We start from the raw sequence: 17,721 nt of genomic DNA on the forward strand, positions 1-17,721 counted from the left end.
GTTCACACAGGTTTGCGTGTTCAAATCAAAAGCAAGGAAATGGGCAATTTCCATCATCCAAAAAGTCTGGCAGACAATTTGAGATCAACCGAAAATCTGTATTGGCCGAACGAGCAGTTGGGAAAGGTCGGCGGAGGTTTGGAAAAAACTGTCGTCTTATGTGGGATTGCCACCAAGGGTTCTGTTGAAACTTGCGTCCCGAACCGGGTTAGTTAACCTCGCAGTTAAATGGTTTGCCTCTACCCTGAGTTGAGACATATGTGAACATGAACTTGGGGCAAATTTCGACCTCAGTCGGTGTCACACGCAACGTAATATTACCGTAATTGGTTTAGTATAGGTGTGATGGTTCAAATACCAAAATGGCAACAGTAACAGAAAGACTTCCCTGGCGGCGATGATAAAATACGAACACGGAGCCAACAGATGAGGTTTCAACTGGTACTGGTATTATTATACTCTGCAAACATCAAGTACAATAATGCGGTAAAACTCCACTACTCCAATAACTAGATACTTAAACTCCAATACAATTCAACGAGACCTCCGATCTGATCACAGTGCTGAACAACTCCCCTATATATACCCACACTGTCTATAAATAGACCATTACATCAGCATACATAATGAGTCTGGAACTTACTACCAATTTCTAGAATGTTCCATTACCTTCTATTGTCTCCTACAGTGTTCTATTACCTATTCAACCAGTTTCTAAACAAAATCTAGAATATTCCACCCAGACACAGTACGGTTCTAGAACATTCTCAGTGACACGGAAGTGGTACATAAGTCGTATGCTGGAATAGATGTTTACTCAAGTCGAGTTTGTTCTGATAGTGGTACCGGCAGAGAAGAAGAGTTCAAGTTGACCTGACGTGATGTGCTGAATAAACATATCCTTGAAAAAATCTTTTTGACTTAAAAAACAAGCAAAAATATTTCTGAATTATGAATTTAATTGCATTTATTTTGTCCATTTTGTAATTGAAAAAATGTTACATAGTAAGTCTCCACGCTAAGTGGGAAATCACCAAGTCATTATTTCCATGGAAACAAGTTCTGGTACCCCTACTCCTGTTTGCTCGTTGCTTTGTTTCTAGTGTAACGGTGACCGTAGTTTATTAAGGCTGAAATATAAGCAATTCAAGAAACAACATTATCATCAGTCAGTATTTTCTACATCTACCGGTGTGCATGGCAGGGGATAATTGACCGCAAAAACTTATCTCTGTCCCGAATTGGCGTAAAGTCCTCAACTCTTCAGATGTAGCACTCCGTTGCAGCCTCTGTCCCCCCTCATCCACTCTTAGGATTTTAGACATCAGGCTCAAAGTGTAAATGTTATTACGGTTGAAAAATACCCAATTCCTCAGTACCGAGGAGGGGAATACAAAATTCACCCTTCTCGGGTAAAAACACTGATAGAAGCAATAAATGTTAATCGAGTTCTCAAATAATTTAATTTTATTTCAGCTCCTGTTTTAAAATAAAAGCAATATGCAAAGCTTATACACAGACGGACTGTAACAATAGCAAGGATTTATAAGATGGAGGTATGCAACCGGTGCAACTACGAAGTCACGCGAATTGCGAGATGATCGCAAAATCACAAAACAAGCCTACATTTACAGAAATGATTGTGCAAATGAGTAAGTTTGTCAACGAACTGGTTAGTTCTGTAATGCAATTCGCTAAACAAAACCCTCGATTGACGCGCGCGTGGAACTCGCTAGTTAGTGAGATCCCGCGAGATCTACGCCGCATATCAAACTTGCACGCCCTTACTCTTAATCTATAAATCATTAAAATATTTATATTATGATGAAAAGTATTTCTACGGCTATTCAACATACACGTATTTGGAAATCAGAATAGAATAGGTAAATGTATACAATAGCTGAGTTTTTTTACCCATACATTGCAACAACACAAATACCAATAAATTGATTACAATGCTAACAAGCAATAACAGCCACATCTATACATCTATAATTGTTTCAGTGCCATTATTATTATTATTATTATTTAATTTTAGCTCTTCCAGTTTGTTACTTCCTCAGTTTTTCATCTTTATTGTAATTTACTTTTTCTGAGTCAATATCCAAATAAGGTACGATTATGCAAAAAAGATTATTATTGACGACGATGATGTATTTAGGTATATAGAAAAGAAACGTATGAAAAACTACTGTCACTGCACATAACAATATAATTGTCTTTATTGTTTTTGATTTGTTTTATTTTTTTAGAAAAGTTTTTATTTTTTGTTTTATTTTTTAGATTGTAGTTTGTTTTAATTTCTTTCTGTAAGACCCTTTTTATCCTTTCCTAAGGATTTTATACGTCTAATAAAAAAATAAAAATATAAATCATGTTTGCTGTATGACGTTATATTGCATAATTAAAACTTACAGTACAGTACTGTTTCCTGTCGTGGCTAAAAAAAAGCAATGTCCATGCAGTGTCTTTACTTGTCGCCAAAATTGCACTCGGTTTGGCAACTGTACTTTTGAAGTGGTGAAACTTGTAAAATGAAAACAGTTGATTGTATGGCCTATTTTGTCGGGTGAAACAAACATCCGTCTTCACGCAACTCCGGATATAACATGTTAAAACTCATTTTAAAAAGAACAATTGTTTTAGTAGACTGCATTGTTTTTGTGACCTGATGCATTCTAAGGCGATTAACACCAATTTGATTAATCGCTTCTTAGTAGGATTAGCTTCATAAAATGCTATGGCGCGGTGCTCTGGTTAATTTTTTATACCACTTGGACTTGGTATATGTATGGTGTTGCAGAAACATTCCCTAGGTTTTTAATTCACTGGCCTGTGAAGGATTTTTTGTTTAAATTTAGCACATTAGCTACCAGCGATAAACGAATGAGCCCGTAAAGTGTACATACCTTCCAGCAATTAGGGTGCGTACTTATGCCGTACTTGTAACGCAAGATTTATTAGTGCAAGAAAAAAAACATGCTAGACTAATATTTGCATAACGAATTTAATCGGTATGTTTTAAAACTACAGTCTGAAAAGAAATGTTTAATGGTGAAAGTTCTATGGCCGAAAATCTAGAGGATAGAGGGACTGTGAGTCATTTTAGTCGCTCCATTTTCTTTCTTTCTTCTTTCCTTCCTTCTTTCTTTCTTTCTTTCTTTCTTTCTTTCTTTCTTTCTTTCTTTCTTTCTTTCTTTCTTTCTTTCTTTCTTTCTTTCTTTCTTTCTTTCTTTCTTTCTTTCTTTCTTTCTTTCTTTCTTTCTTTCTTTCTTTCTTTCTTTCTTTCTTTCTTTCTTTCTTTCTTTCTTTCTTTCTTGGAGAAGAATATATTCCCACTGGACGCATTTCTAGTAGTATATACTGTATCGGTGTGTATGAAGAGCGTTCGAATAAAATGCATTTTTTTGCAATTTTTGAATGTTCCATTTGTGGTCGAGCGCCCATAAGTTAGAAGCCAAAACTGTCTCCATATAAAAATTGCAATAACGTTTTTGGGCTGCGAAAGCCTACGAACCTGCAACTGATAAACAATATTGATGTGTTTTGGCCTGGTTAGGAAATCCAATATTTTCACATTTCCGCGATTTGTGTACATCTTTTCCAATCATTGAAGCGGGTCAGAATTGTCATGGTAAATACAAGTATGATTGTTCACTGTTTGTACCACTGAGGGCAGCATACCAGACTGAAGATCACATTCCGTCTGCTACAACGACACGAAGCGTGATACGTAAATGAAATCTAAGTCTCAAAAGATGTATTTGGAAGAGACAACACCACATAAAACTTATTTATTTTTTCATAAATGAATAATAAATAAATAAATAAATAAATAAATAAATAAATAAATAAATAAATAAATAAATAAATAAATAAATAAATAAATAAATAAATCTGGGATAGAACAAAGAGCTTTTATTATCTGACAGAACATGTAAATGGTATCATTTCCACTGCAAATCGTACTATTGGCTGTGTCAGCTTGAGCCATATATCAAGTTCATGTCAAGAAATTTGTGTATACCTACTTTATAAATCACTGGTTAGATAAATGAAAATACATTTTGCATGCAAATGTGTTTAGTCGACATGGATACTTTAGAGCATGCGCAACGTAGAACAACTCATGAGTGTAGAGAGATACAACGGAAGACTTCATGCTTTGAATTAATCAGCATCATATTTGTACATATATACAAAAATTGAGCCCTGGATCATGTGTCTAACATGATATTATTTCAAATAGTTACTGTGTACAACGATTAACAAATATCATCTATTATATATCACCTCTATAGAGGGCGCGCACTGGGTACGTCTCCCTTAAACCCATCGCTGGCTACGACAGTATAAACCAAATCACACCTCGCTGGATATGCAAACAAATATAAAGACTGGACTAATCTGAAACTGTGTAATTGATTTTAAACTTGGAGTTGAAGTTGAACTCAACGTCCGTACAAATTCTGCTGCATTTGTACATATTATCATTAGTATTTATTAATGCAGATCAAATAAATAAACAAATAAAAAATTGAAGTTAGATTGTTTATTTAGTTATTTATTGCTTCACTTTTGTAACAGGGGCTCAATATGTAAATTAGGAGCTGCACCAAATAAAAATACATTTCACTCAAAGACTAATGAAAAAACTTTTGATAGACAAAAAGAAACTAAGTTACATGAACTAAGATAACAAAATATAAGAACAACAAAAACATCTAAAAGTAGCAAAAAAATATGAAAAATAAAATATAAAAAGTACACTGGAAAAATATTATCTGTATACTTCTTTCTACTCTCCATGGCATCAACTAAGATTTTTTTGGTAAAAGTATCATTGTTAAATTGAGACATTATAATGTTACAAAATATTTAAGCCGTCATTCAGTTTTCGTGTAGTCAGTTGAACACGCAGTTACGATTTACACACACACCGTTGAAAACAATAGAATCACTGCGACCATCTCAATCCAGTGTATGGTTGATCGTATAAAACATGTACCAGACCAGACCACTGGAAGTTCAAAGTTTTTGTTTTTGTTGTTGTTGTTGTTGTTACTGTTGTTAGAATTGTGATATTGTCAGTATAAATCTGTATCATTTCACCATATAAAAACCCATACAAAGTTCTTTCAAGTGTAGACGAAGACGAAGTCCACACCGTAAGCCATGTTTAGGCAAAATCCGGGGGAAAAATGCTACAATTATGTTTAATGACTGCCATTTTTTACTGCCAAGTCATGGATAAATAATCACAACAACACAGAAAGATAAAAATGGGTATTAATTATTCATTCATCAAATGTGTTTATTGCGATTTTTTCTCTTTAGTTCCGCAATCGGTCGTATTAATCGGTGGTATGTGGGTTGTTGTGTTGAACTCAGCGGCGCCATAACCATGACAACACAGCGTTCTTAGAACACAGAAGAGGAAATAGCCGTTTTTCATCGTATTTTCTGAAACTAGGTACACAATGATCAGGTAACTTGTTTCCCATGGTGGTTTACGACATTGCGTTTGTTTACTGTCAAATCTAATAAAATGAGCGAACGATCTTCATGATACTGAATATGTGTTCTGAACGAATGCAGTGAGTGACTGGGCACAATAGCTATGTTTTGATTCGCTTAAAACAATCACGTGACTGTGGTCATGAACTCTGTTCCAATCTTCTTTACAACAGGTTTGCTAGTGCCTGTGCATGTGAAGGCGGCTTTTCACCCTTGACAAAACGCTTCGAGTTTCCTCTGCTTCTCGGCCATTTGAGAGTACGAAACCGCGATATATGCTTGCCAACTTAGTAGGCCGTCTATGTGACGAATCGTGCCCCAATCAGCCATTTTGGAAGGAAATAATTGCGGTCTGTGCATCGCAGTCGTTGTCGCTCGAACGCAGGCAAGGGAAAGGTGTGCGAGAAATCCGTGCTCACCAGTCCAGTTATCCGCTAAAGTTCTCCATGTCGCTTAGCTGATTAATTGCAGATTGTGATCATCATTCTGGGCATTTCGTTGTGACTATCGAAGAATTATATTATTGTTTAACTGAAGTTAAATATCTGAAATTTGAGTATCGTCTGCGCGGATAAGAAAATTCTGCGCCGTTCACTCTGGTACCCTGCAGTGGATTTGGGGATTCAGTTTTACCGGACGTATTGATGCTCTGAAATACAAGATACTTGATGTATTTCCATGGAGACATTTCTGGTGTTCTTTTTGCGTGATTAACTATGTTTTTTCTGTGACATAGTCGTTTGTGGCAGAAACCGGAACTGATTAGCACTGAACAAACTTGACAAACGACAGTCCGTTGTACAGCAGGAAAAGCTGGAAGGATTTGCTTGGATACCACGTTTGCAATATTTTATAATTTTACTGGACCAATCGGAAAAATACATTTTCAGTTTTTGGCGAGTTAGATAGTTTTTTTTGTTTTTATATATTATTTTAAAATGAAGTAGCTAGAAAGTTGAAGATATGAGCAGTTTCAACTACACACACTATACAGCTGCAGAGCCACCCAGCAAAACGTAAGTTCACTATTTTTTTTTATTTTAAATTTTTTTTTTTTTTATTTATGTTGTGTTCCACTTTTAGACCAAAGTTGACGAGTGTGATTATTTTACACTGTTTAAAGAGTTTTTACTAATGTGAGTTATTTTTACGACTGCTTAAAGATTGTTATCCAGTCAGTGGAGGATGTAAAATTTTATGCGACGGAGACTTCCATTAACAAGTTATGTTACTCTGTCATACTACGTAAAGTTTTAGCTAGCAACAATATCAACTTTTTCATTGAGTTCTACATCACGTTTCCAGTCAGTTACATTATTCTAGTTATAATCCGGTGAAACAATCAAACATGTTTTCCTACTTTTAACTCGTGGCATTCAGATCATCCATAGTGAGATTTAAAGTTCCACTCACTCCACCCACTTCCATGGAAACTGTATGTTCGACAACGAACAGTCTTTTCTTTCCCAATTTGCCCTGTATTGTTAGTTGTACAATATACCGCGATATTGATCTCATGTCAGTATATGCTATTTCAACACTGGTAGTCAGTGTTTACTCTAGGCTTCTAATTATTTCCATGCTGTTTTGGCCGCTATTATTCGACGTTACCGTTAAGTAAATCAACACCGTAGTTGACGCGACCTGTCGATTTTTTTAGTTGTACATTTTCTTCGAGTATAGTTTTAACTGTTGATTTGTTATCTGGTTAGTAAATGTAAACATGATAATACTCCTATTCAAGCGATGAGGATTTTTGAGCCGTTTTTTTTCGTGGTTCTTATTTCAATTTCCTCAATAGTAACTATTTCAATACATTCACTATGGCAACAGCTACTTCCAGCAGTAGGTATCATACCAAGTCTATGTTTTTGACAAAACATGACAATAACAATTGTCACCGTCCTTCTAATCAACAGACCCGTACAAAAGGGCACATAAAATAGCCAAGTGAAGAATTCTCACTTCCAGGTAGCAAATATGTAGCATCATTGCTTAGCTGCCCTTGTCCATGTCTCTGCATTGTTTTTCCTAAATTTAATTTGACTTGTGACTTGTGGAAAAATAGTAGATTTCTTGTGTTGGACACTTTTCTCTGTGTCATGAGTGAACACCATTGTTCAAGTAAAAAGATAACTACCTTGGTACTATGAATATTTGGCACATGTTGCATTGTTGACTGGTTTCAAAGAATCATTTTGAATAGGTGGAAAATTAAGTCAGTGCAGAGTTGTTTATATAGTTAACAGGTAGTTGATCTATGATCAGATGAAGTGAACTCATCTAGACAGGTTTTTGTGAACATTCTACTGACGTTGACAAGTATAGACAGTAATTGTGGGTGGGCCCCTTCTAACTCAGTGAGCAATGCTTTTTTAACATGGTGGTATATTTGATTGTGAACCAAGATTATAACTTAGTTACACTCCCTTCTTTATAGTTACTGCTGTGTGGAGGAGAGGGACTACATGTACTTCAACAATGTTTTGTGCATTTCTAGTAGCCTGAATCTGCCTGTCAGTTATTTAAACATACATGCCTCATACAAATGTCCTGGATTAGGAAATTAAAACTCAGTGATAAATATTTTTTTTTGGTCTACTGTCATGATTATCTTTTAGCTTTTTCTCCACCAGACTTTCTTGTCCAAATTTCCTGAACTTTTTTCTTATATTCTTCAATATTTCTGGAAATGAACCCTAATTTTGAAGCCAACAAGCAAAACTAGAGTCAATTTACAGTTTTTACTCAAAAAATTGGCTATTTTTGTCCCAGTCTAATGAAGGAAAGTATGGACTATACAGGAGTATTTTGTGAATTTGTGATGAAAAAAGGGAACTGGTGGTGAAAATGTTAGTTGGTTGATTTTTTACTCTGTGTTTGTGAAGCATGCAATGAATAAAAAATCTTCTTTACAGCAAGTCTCAGAAGTATTGGGGCAGCCAATTTGCAAACTTGCTAGCGAATTGGCTAACTGCTTGGGTTTTGACTAAACTAAAGTTGGCTTTCGAATCTCGCTGGCACCGACTAGTGGTCGTGTCCACTCTGGGCGAGTCTATATCGCATTAGGGAACATAGTATGCTTTTACGTAGCCTGGAACATGTCTGGATTCCCCTGAATGGTTTGCTTTGCGAGGCCTGGGAATGGCCAGAGTCAGCTCGCATACAAGTGATAATATGATAAATGTGATTACTTCGCCGATATTCACTATATTCACCATCTTGAACACTGATTGAAACAAAATAAAGAGACAAGTTGAGAAACAGTTTCCTATAAATCAGGGAGAAAATCGGCCGACCCCCTACTGTGATATAGATTCATCCAGAGTGGGTGTGACCACAGAACGATGCCAGCAAGAGATTCGAAAGCAAACCGTTCAGTCAAAACCAAAGCAGTTATCCAATTCGCTAGCGAATTTGCAAATTGGCTGCCCCAATACTTCTGAGACTTGCTGTAAGAAATAATTGCGAGTCAAATATGGAAACTCTGCAGTTGCTCTTAGACTTGTGTATCACCATTATTTATAAAAAAAACACAGAATTTTGGAATATTTCATACATGTTTTGTTGTTTTACCGTAAATGTGAACAGCATGTAATCTATTTTCACTGGGTTGCATGTAAAATATAGGTGCGATTGCATTTTAGGCCAGCCCATTCAAATAAAAACTTGCTGGTGGCATGCAACATTTTTTTTTCAAATATATTTAGAAATTTAAAGTTAAGCTAAGTCACCTTTATACCTGAATTTTTAGCTGATTTATTGCTGCAGCGAAAGTAAATTCTAGGTTAAAAAAGTCATCTACAGTGTGATGTTTTGTTTTTGAATGTCACCCCATGTGGTGTATAGAATTGCATATATAGCCTTTCAGTTGGAGTTGCATTTTGTTGTAAAAGACATGACTGGAATACAATTGAGAATATCACAACAAATTTGACCTTTTTTTTCGATTTTGTTTTTGTTTTTTAGATTTATTTTATGTGTGAATTGCATTATTATTTGAGTGCCAACATTGAATTTTTAGGTTTAGTGACCAATTCAGTACTTATACTTGTTTCAGTATTTTCCAACACTCTGCAATCCAGACTTTTGTGAATTGCTTGACATTAAAATCTGGGTTGGTTCACTTAATAATACGTTTCAGCCATATGTGGTTGAAGCAGTATATTATTTTTAGTAGTTCATTTAAACTAGTTGTGAATTTTTAAAATGTATGCACTTAATATATTATTATATGTACATGTGCGTGTAGGCTATTAAACATCTACTTTTGTTTCCTTAGCAACGCTTCAGTTTTCAGAAAGATGTACATGTTATACATTTATTTATAATGTTGGCCAGCAAATTACTGTCTCCGACAGACATGTTTGTCAACTTCATAAGCCATTTTAATGATGTTGGCTTTTAATGATTTGTTTTGCTTCAAACATTTTTAATGCTGCAGGCCGTCATATAGGTTATTCATGACTTATTCGCAATGGAATTATGACTTGCTTGTTCAGTTGATTTCTGAATTCAGATAATGTGAATTTTCTACAAACATTCTTTAAAGAAGGTGGGGCTGGTGTAGAAATAGGTGTGTATAGTGATCATTCCAAAATACATTCTTAGCAATAAAATCAGTACATACCAAATACTTTCTAGATGAATAAACTTTGTCTTAGACACAAGCATGGTAGATATCAACTATTAATCTATAAAATGACATTACCAAACAAACTTTCATCTTCGATTATTTCCTCTCACATCAAGGTTGTGTAATTACTTTGTTTTGTTATTTGTTCAATGTGCAACTCATATTGGCAATTAGAAAATTATGGTTAGGGTAAAGTACGAAACACTGAATGTTGACAATTTACTCTATATTTTAAATTATCACACCTTACCGTGACGTCATAGTTTGTGTTCATATGCACAACAAAATGTGCAGCCATGTTGAATCATTGTAATCCCATATTTACGAGTTTGAAAATTTGGACTATCGGGGCATTATCTTCATGAAGATTTTTAACAAAATTATTAAGGTCATTGTGAAGTTTATCCATCAAAGCATTTTGTATGTACAATTTGTATCACAAGAATTGTATTTTCAGGTGATAACTATGCACCTCTATCCTATACCAATGTTTTAGTGATTATGAAATAAGATTACTTCGCATGATGAATATAAAAAAAAGTTATACTTCACCTCCATTAAATGCACAAAACATTTGAAAAAGTTACAGTATCAAAATAAGGGCAGTAATGTCTTTTTGTGAAAGACTGTATTTTATTTTGTGAGTTATCATTATTTAAATAAATTATCACACTTTATATTTGGAGCCTTCAAGTGTGCTGCTACTTGTGTCTATTTGCTCTACCTATGATTTTGAACTACAGGTCGTAGTACAGCTACCACTTGAATTGATTATCAGGACTTCACTGATTAATAAAGTTATTAAATATAACTGTAATTCTCATATTATTGTATAAGGGATTGGCCATTTGAAATCATGGGGCCGAGATGATTTGTTAAAAAAAGTTTAAAAAAAAAAAAATTGCATGCAAAGTGTTGCAAGAACAAAATTATGGCACAATGACATTCAAGAAAAATAAAATTGTACAGTTTCCAGCCACCCATGATTTCAAACAATTACCTCCTAAAAGTGCTTTTCATGTTGAGATTTTTAGTAAATCTTTCTTTTTTCCCTTTAAATTTACTGTTACTGACAGTAGAAGCATAGACTTGTTGTGGAAAACTATGATCAGTCATTTATGTATATACTGTGGAATACTTTATTTTCACTTGGAATTAATTTCCGCTATTTTCGCTGAAAGAATGATTCATTGAAAATAAAATCCAGCGATATACCACATTTCCTATATTTTACATTCAACTTGTCAAAAACCATTGAAAATAAATCTCATACAAAACACCAAAAAAGTCTATCCAGCAAAAATTAAATCCAGCTAAAATAAAGTATTTTACAGTACATGTAGTTATTTAGATTTTACCCTTTTAAATTTAATTTTTAAAATTTTTTTTACAGAACACACCTCACTAAGGCAGAGAGACGAATGGAGCGAAAAAGTATCTTGCCACTTATAAAACCTGTGAAAACAGACCAGGTAGGACAAACTATGCTATTTACACATGTCACTATTGATAATGTGTGTATGCCATTCGTATGCTTTAATATTATTTGAGTGTCTAACACTGTTGACCTTAGGCCTGTGATATATTTCCCATTTTTATCTTGGGCACTATTCACTACTAAAAATGTAGAATTGTTTCTCTGACCTATAATATTACTACTTTCTGGCGTTACTATGTATGATTTTAATTTTGTATCGTGATATGTTGTATTTGCTCTATTAGAAACTATTTCCAATACAAGTGCATGTAAACCAAAAATCACATTTGCTATATAGTGAATCATTAAAATAATACTTATTTTGACAATAGAAACAACTCAGTAATTTTTGTAAGTGTATGCGCCACTAATAGAGCAAATATGGTAACTTGCAGGGACTTGCCAGTGTTGTTTGTTTCTTGTGTACTTTTATTAGAATTGTAACAAGTATTGGTGGATTACTCAATTTGAAATTGTTTTTGCTAATTTTGCTGGAGATATTCATGTAATCTGTGAAAACAAAATTAAAACTTCTTAAAAAAAATGTTGCTGCATGTTTTTCGCACATAACCATTTTCTAAATGGATTTCAAGTAAAATAACTGTACAAGATACAGGTCTCAACATTGAATATTTGGAACCCATATAACCCGTAACTTTTGAGATAAAACTGGTGAATGTAAATATCATGTGTCATTATTTTGTAAAAATATTATAGTGTTTACATTGTTACACACCTGTGAAAGACACTAAAATGATCACAAACGTTTCCCTTATTGATAATGTACCTCAGATGAATTTTTCTTATGATATAGTTTTATTACAATTCATTTATTCTTCCCAAACTGGTAAGTACATTAACAACAGCTGTAGAAACATTGCAATATCAACAACAGAAGACTGAATATTTTTGATATATCAGGTGACAATATAAATGTTCTTTGTTCGGTTTTCATTCAGTATTTTTTCAAATCAAATACAATTTCAAGCATTTCCTAACCTTTAATGTTTAGAAATACTTAGCACTGTCTTTCTTGTAGATTGTTTGGCTGAATATCTTGATATATGGTACATACACATGTATTGTCATTGCTTTTGTACATGTACATGTTCTGTAGCAGAATTCCATTGACTATCATAGCTTCTCTAATAGAATAAAATGAATTGGTTAGATCAAATGAAATAAATCCTGGGTTTTATGCAAGTGAGCCCTAAATTGTTTATTTCTATGCATATTAGCTAGAATTATTCAACCAATATTTTTTATGTAGTTGATAATGAGTGCTGTGTTGCATTAAGGTAATCTGTCTTGAAAACTGACTGATAAAATCATGGTTTTAATTTAGCAATAATGTGAAATGTGTGTAAAATAATGTATGGCTCATCGGGTAAAAGGGTAAAATATATAAAAATTCTTGTACCCAGTTACCGGAAGCACAAAGTTTGTTTTATTTGACTTTAAATATATTAAAATTAATAAAAATAAGATTTGTGTTCTCAAATAATTCAGAGTTGACAGGTTACTGTAATTTGTTTTGCTAGTTCCTTCCTCTAAGACTGGCTTGATTGTCAGAAGTGCAATCATGCACTCCAACTTACCGTTGGGCTTCACTGTTCTTTTTTATTGGTGCTGTTCTTTTGTTGGTTGTGATATAGGTGTTGTATTTGTGTGGAATATACATGTAGGACATCTTGAAGCTCTACTGAATTGTTGATTTATTCATGAGTTGGGAAATGAGTTAGGTAATATGTGTACTGTAATAAATGCCCGCAACTCAAAACCCGCAACCCACATATTAAATATTTTGAATTATGTCTAGTGTGCTTCTATAGCAGAACTTGTGCATGACAGGATTTATTGGCTTTATGGTGAAAATGCATCAAGTATTGAGTAGTGTAACTGATAATCCTACATAATACTGATGAAAAGTTGAGTATCTGAAAGTGATATAAACATGTATATATTCTGCCATATTGTTCCTTTATCTGGGAGCACTATGCTGTTTGCCAGGTCAGTCTGCCATCTTGAATCAGACCTTCGAACAAATACCAGTGAAAAATGTATGTACATATGTACCAAATCTGAGCGAAATCTGTTTCTGTTGATAAATTTCTGGCCTAAAATGGCCACCATTTGACTATTTTGAATCAGTTCATGAAGTCAATGGATGTGCATTTGTATCCCAAGATATATAGAATAGAATAGAATAGTACTTTATTGGCATCGTAAAGAAAATATTACATTTCTATTTTGGTTATGGATATCAATGAAGTTGAAAAAATTAAAAACATTAGTAATGTATTAAGTAAAAATAAATAATGAAAATAGCAGCATTAGACTAAACTACTAGTATTTTGATTGTGAAATTGGTTCTTTTACTCGTATTTTGATAATAAATTTTGACATTGTTAGGCAGTGTTTGTTTTTTTACATTGAAACAAATAGTTACTTTAATAGAGCATATACAATTGTCTTATTCCTTAATTGCATTATATAGTCAAATTTTTATCTTTTGTCTTAGTTTCTGAAGTCTTGGTTTAACTCTATTGCATTGTACAAAGTATTTCTACGTGTATATATTACAGTCTATTAGGAGGCGTATTTCATCTTCTATTTGGTTACAATGTTTGCATAGTCTCTCATCCATGTGTCTATTGCTAATCTATGATTACTTGTTCCATGCTTGTTCTAAATTTGGCTAAATCTCTTATATGATCTTGACTATAAGTGTTATGTATTGTTCCATGTTGAGATTGTCTTTGTATGTATGATAAGTCCGTAACTTTGCATCGTCTCTCATATTATCTTTCTTCCACAATGCACTGTAGTATTCTTTTAATTTAGTTTGTAGTGTTTTTACAGGGATATTGTCTATACATTTATGTATATCAAAGATTTTAAGATTTTGTTGTAGCCTTGACAACCGGATCCCCGAATATTTATTTCCTTTCATATCCTGTAGTGCATGGTATGCCAGATTTTTATTTTCAATTCCTTGTATATGTTGGGAGTATTTAATTGCTCCACTGTATGTGTTTATGAGTGGTTCTCTCCGTAACTCCATACAGCATGCTATTTTACTTGATTTGTTATTCAAACAGAGAGCATTTCTACAGAATTTGAAATTTCTCTCTGTCTGTTTTATCCCAGATAAATGGATTTGTCAAGACACCCCAAATCTTTCCTGCATATCTTAATATTGGGATCTGTTCAAGAGCTTCAGTTTGATGTGTATATTGTTTGTATTATTTGGGTATATTTGTGATTGCACTTGTTGTGGCTTGTTTGCATTGTCTGTCAGTCTGCTTGATGTTGTTTGTACATTTCCATTTGATTTGAAAGTGGCTCCTAAGTAGGTATATTGTTCTTTGATTGTTATATCTTCCTGATTATATTTGATCTGTAGGGATTCTGCCCTGCTTTCAATTTTCCTGAAGATAACTATTTGTGTCTTTTTGGTGTTCAGTTAGTTGTGCAGCTGTGTAAATAATCTAGTGCTTTCTGCAGTCCAGTACATGTTAAGTTAAAATATGATCGGTTTAAGCATGTCTGAAATCGGTGAAGTTTATTATAAACCCTTTTTGATGATAAGGCATGGCCGTAATACACATGCATATAAAATGATGTGAACACATCCAGTAGCTGCCATATTTACACTCTTTTTAAAAACAATGGTGTGAATGCAAGTTTGTGAGATCCTTATCTTTTACCAGGAACTACTTTCGCCAGGGCAACTTTTCTTGTGAAAACATGGTAATTCTGTTCTGAGTAAGAGCATGGCAGCTGCTATGTTCCATAATATCAGAGACATTATGTAACATTTCATTACTTATTCACTTTCAGTATTGTTACAAGCATGCACCTGTTTTCTTATAATTCCTTTAATTGCTTCGTAATAAAAGGACCAAAACATTTATAGTAACTTTAACACAAACTGTACTCTTATAAAATAAATATTTCATCTATCAGTCATTATGTAAGTATAGCCTATAACTTTTAAACTTTAGGAATGTCAGCCTCATTATAGCGCACTGGGAGATTGTCAGTCTGAATTAAAAAAAATTTTGCCACTCTATGCAGTATTTTTTTTATAATTTTATTCAATCTCTTGACATAATGATAGATGTGTCTCTGCTGAGTTAGCATATGTTAATCTGATAATGAGAAACAAATAATACAACACTTGTTATCCTTATCTATCTTACATCTTTAATTTATTATTATAACACGCTTGTTTGTCTTTTCATACACGCACACCTTGCTTATTGATAATTTATTACGAATCAATGGAAAACAATATTTGAATTGTGTTGCTTATGATCACATGGCTTGTATTTTAGGTTAATGTCTCTATTTTCACATAATTTGATATACATGTAGTTGGCTTTTCATGCAGTTTCATATATGCTTGGATTATTTTCTTAGTCTCAATGTAGTTAGGGTGTATACTGTGGAATACTTTATTTTCGCTGGAATTAATTTTCGCTGAAAAGGCTTTTTGGGTGTTTTGTATGGAATTTATTTTCACTGATTTTTGTTGAGTTTAATGTGAAATATAGGAAAAAAAGTATATTCGCTGGATTTTATTTTCACGGAATCATCCCTTCAGCGAAAATAGCAAAAATAAATTCCAAGCGAAAATAAAGTATTCTACAGTAATTTAAAGATTACTGGGATATAAATTATATATTAAAATATTCATTGCAAGGATGTATACAGTTTTTCTGCATTAGTATAAATCTAGCAAGCGGAGAGGGACAATTTATTTTTTATTTATTTATTAACACACAACATCCCCCGGAGGGGATGAAAAGGGTTACAAATCAGATATTAGTAAAAGAAAAATAACCACATAAAAAGTAAGGGAACAAAAAGGCATAAAAAAAAAAAAAAAAAAAAAAATATAGTGTAGTGTATTAGGTTACTGTAATGTGGAGATTTTATTTGTGGCTCTTGTTGTATAACGTTTCTATAATATTGAGGCCTTAATATGCTGATTGTGAAGTGTATATACATGTACCATATTTGCTCTATTTGGAGCGCATCTCCAATTGGAGCACATAGCACATCTCCAATTGATGCAATTTGTATGGGTTGTATTTTTGATCATTAGAATACGACATATTGTGCCCATTGAAATACAATACATTTTTGTAAGTAAGTAAGTAATTTATTATAGTTACTTGCAGCTCAGAGAACTGCCCAGCCCAGTGGACTTATAAGTCACCTTAAATAATAACGATTACATTTACAAATACAGGTTATGAAAGAGAGCTTGAAATAATATATCAACAATACAATTGTGTAGTTCAGTAAATTCAGATGTACAACAAATTTCTTCTTTTGTAAAAAGCCTTTTCTATAAAAAGAGCAAGTTTTCTTATTGGCCCTGAAAATAAACGAACCAGTATTTGTTCCCGTGATATGCCAGTTATTTCATTAAGAATTGAATCTAGATACTCATGCCTCAATTCATTGTATTGCTGACAGTCAAACAAAAATACATTTCGTCCTCAACGTTTGCATCACAAAATTTATAGATTTGTAAAGAGTATGCACTTCTAATAGAGGAAATATGATGCCTTTCTAATAGTATAGTAGCTGTTACCGGGTATTTCTGATCTAATTAATGTGGTTGAATCGAAGGCATTTATTACCTAGATAAAGTACACAGTGTTTATCATTGTTACATCATCATCCGGACACTAACCTTCAAACAGTACAGCGCATGTTCACAATCACAATCCTTAATCTTGAAAGTAAGCCTTTATTTATAATCCGAATAGTAACCTTATTAGTGAAATTGTGAAATTATAATTTTTATGTGAAAACTTAAAAAAAAATGTGTATTGTTGCTAAAAAATTGCCACACTACAAATAAATTGGAAGTCCATGGTGTCTTTGTTGCTGGAAACACATTGATATCGACTGTTTGGTTGGTGATTTTATAAGAAATGCAATTGTCAATAGGTAAATTTACATGCATTGTGGACAAGCGGAGATGTACGTTTCCTGTTTGGAGGTTTGCAGTCAAATGATGACATCACACTTATAAGCATTGTGTTATTTTGGTAACCATTACGTTTAAGTT

At 33.4% G+C, this 17,721-nt stretch overlaps 1 protein-coding gene across 2 annotated transcripts in view; it reads left to right on the forward strand.

Annotated features, from left to right (window-relative positions):
• Positions 1-5,701: 5,701 nt before the first annotated feature.
• Positions 5,702-17,721, forward strand: part of LOC100370831 (dual specificity tyrosine-phosphorylation-regulated kinase 4-like) — a 92,874-nt gene continuing 80,854 nt past the window's right edge. Inside the window, exons 1-2 of one of the 2 annotated variants that reach the window (XM_085507896.1) lie at positions 5,702-6,533; positions 11,547-11,625. In XM_085507896.1, the coding sequence (XP_085364022.1) occupies positions 6,481-6,533; positions 11,547-11,625 (132 nt within the window). In that variant the 5' untranslated portion in view covers positions 5,702-6,480. The remainder of the gene's footprint in view (positions 6,534-11,546; positions 11,626-17,721) is intronic. The other variant, XM_085507897.1, reaches the window with a different exon arrangement.

Source organism: Saccoglossus kowalevskii, chromosome 14 (assembly GCF_978046115.1).
Source record: "Saccoglossus kowalevskii chromosome 14, keSacKowa6.1, whole genome shotgun sequence".
NCBI lineage: Eukaryota > Metazoa > Hemichordata > Enteropneusta > Harrimaniidae > Saccoglossus > Saccoglossus kowalevskii.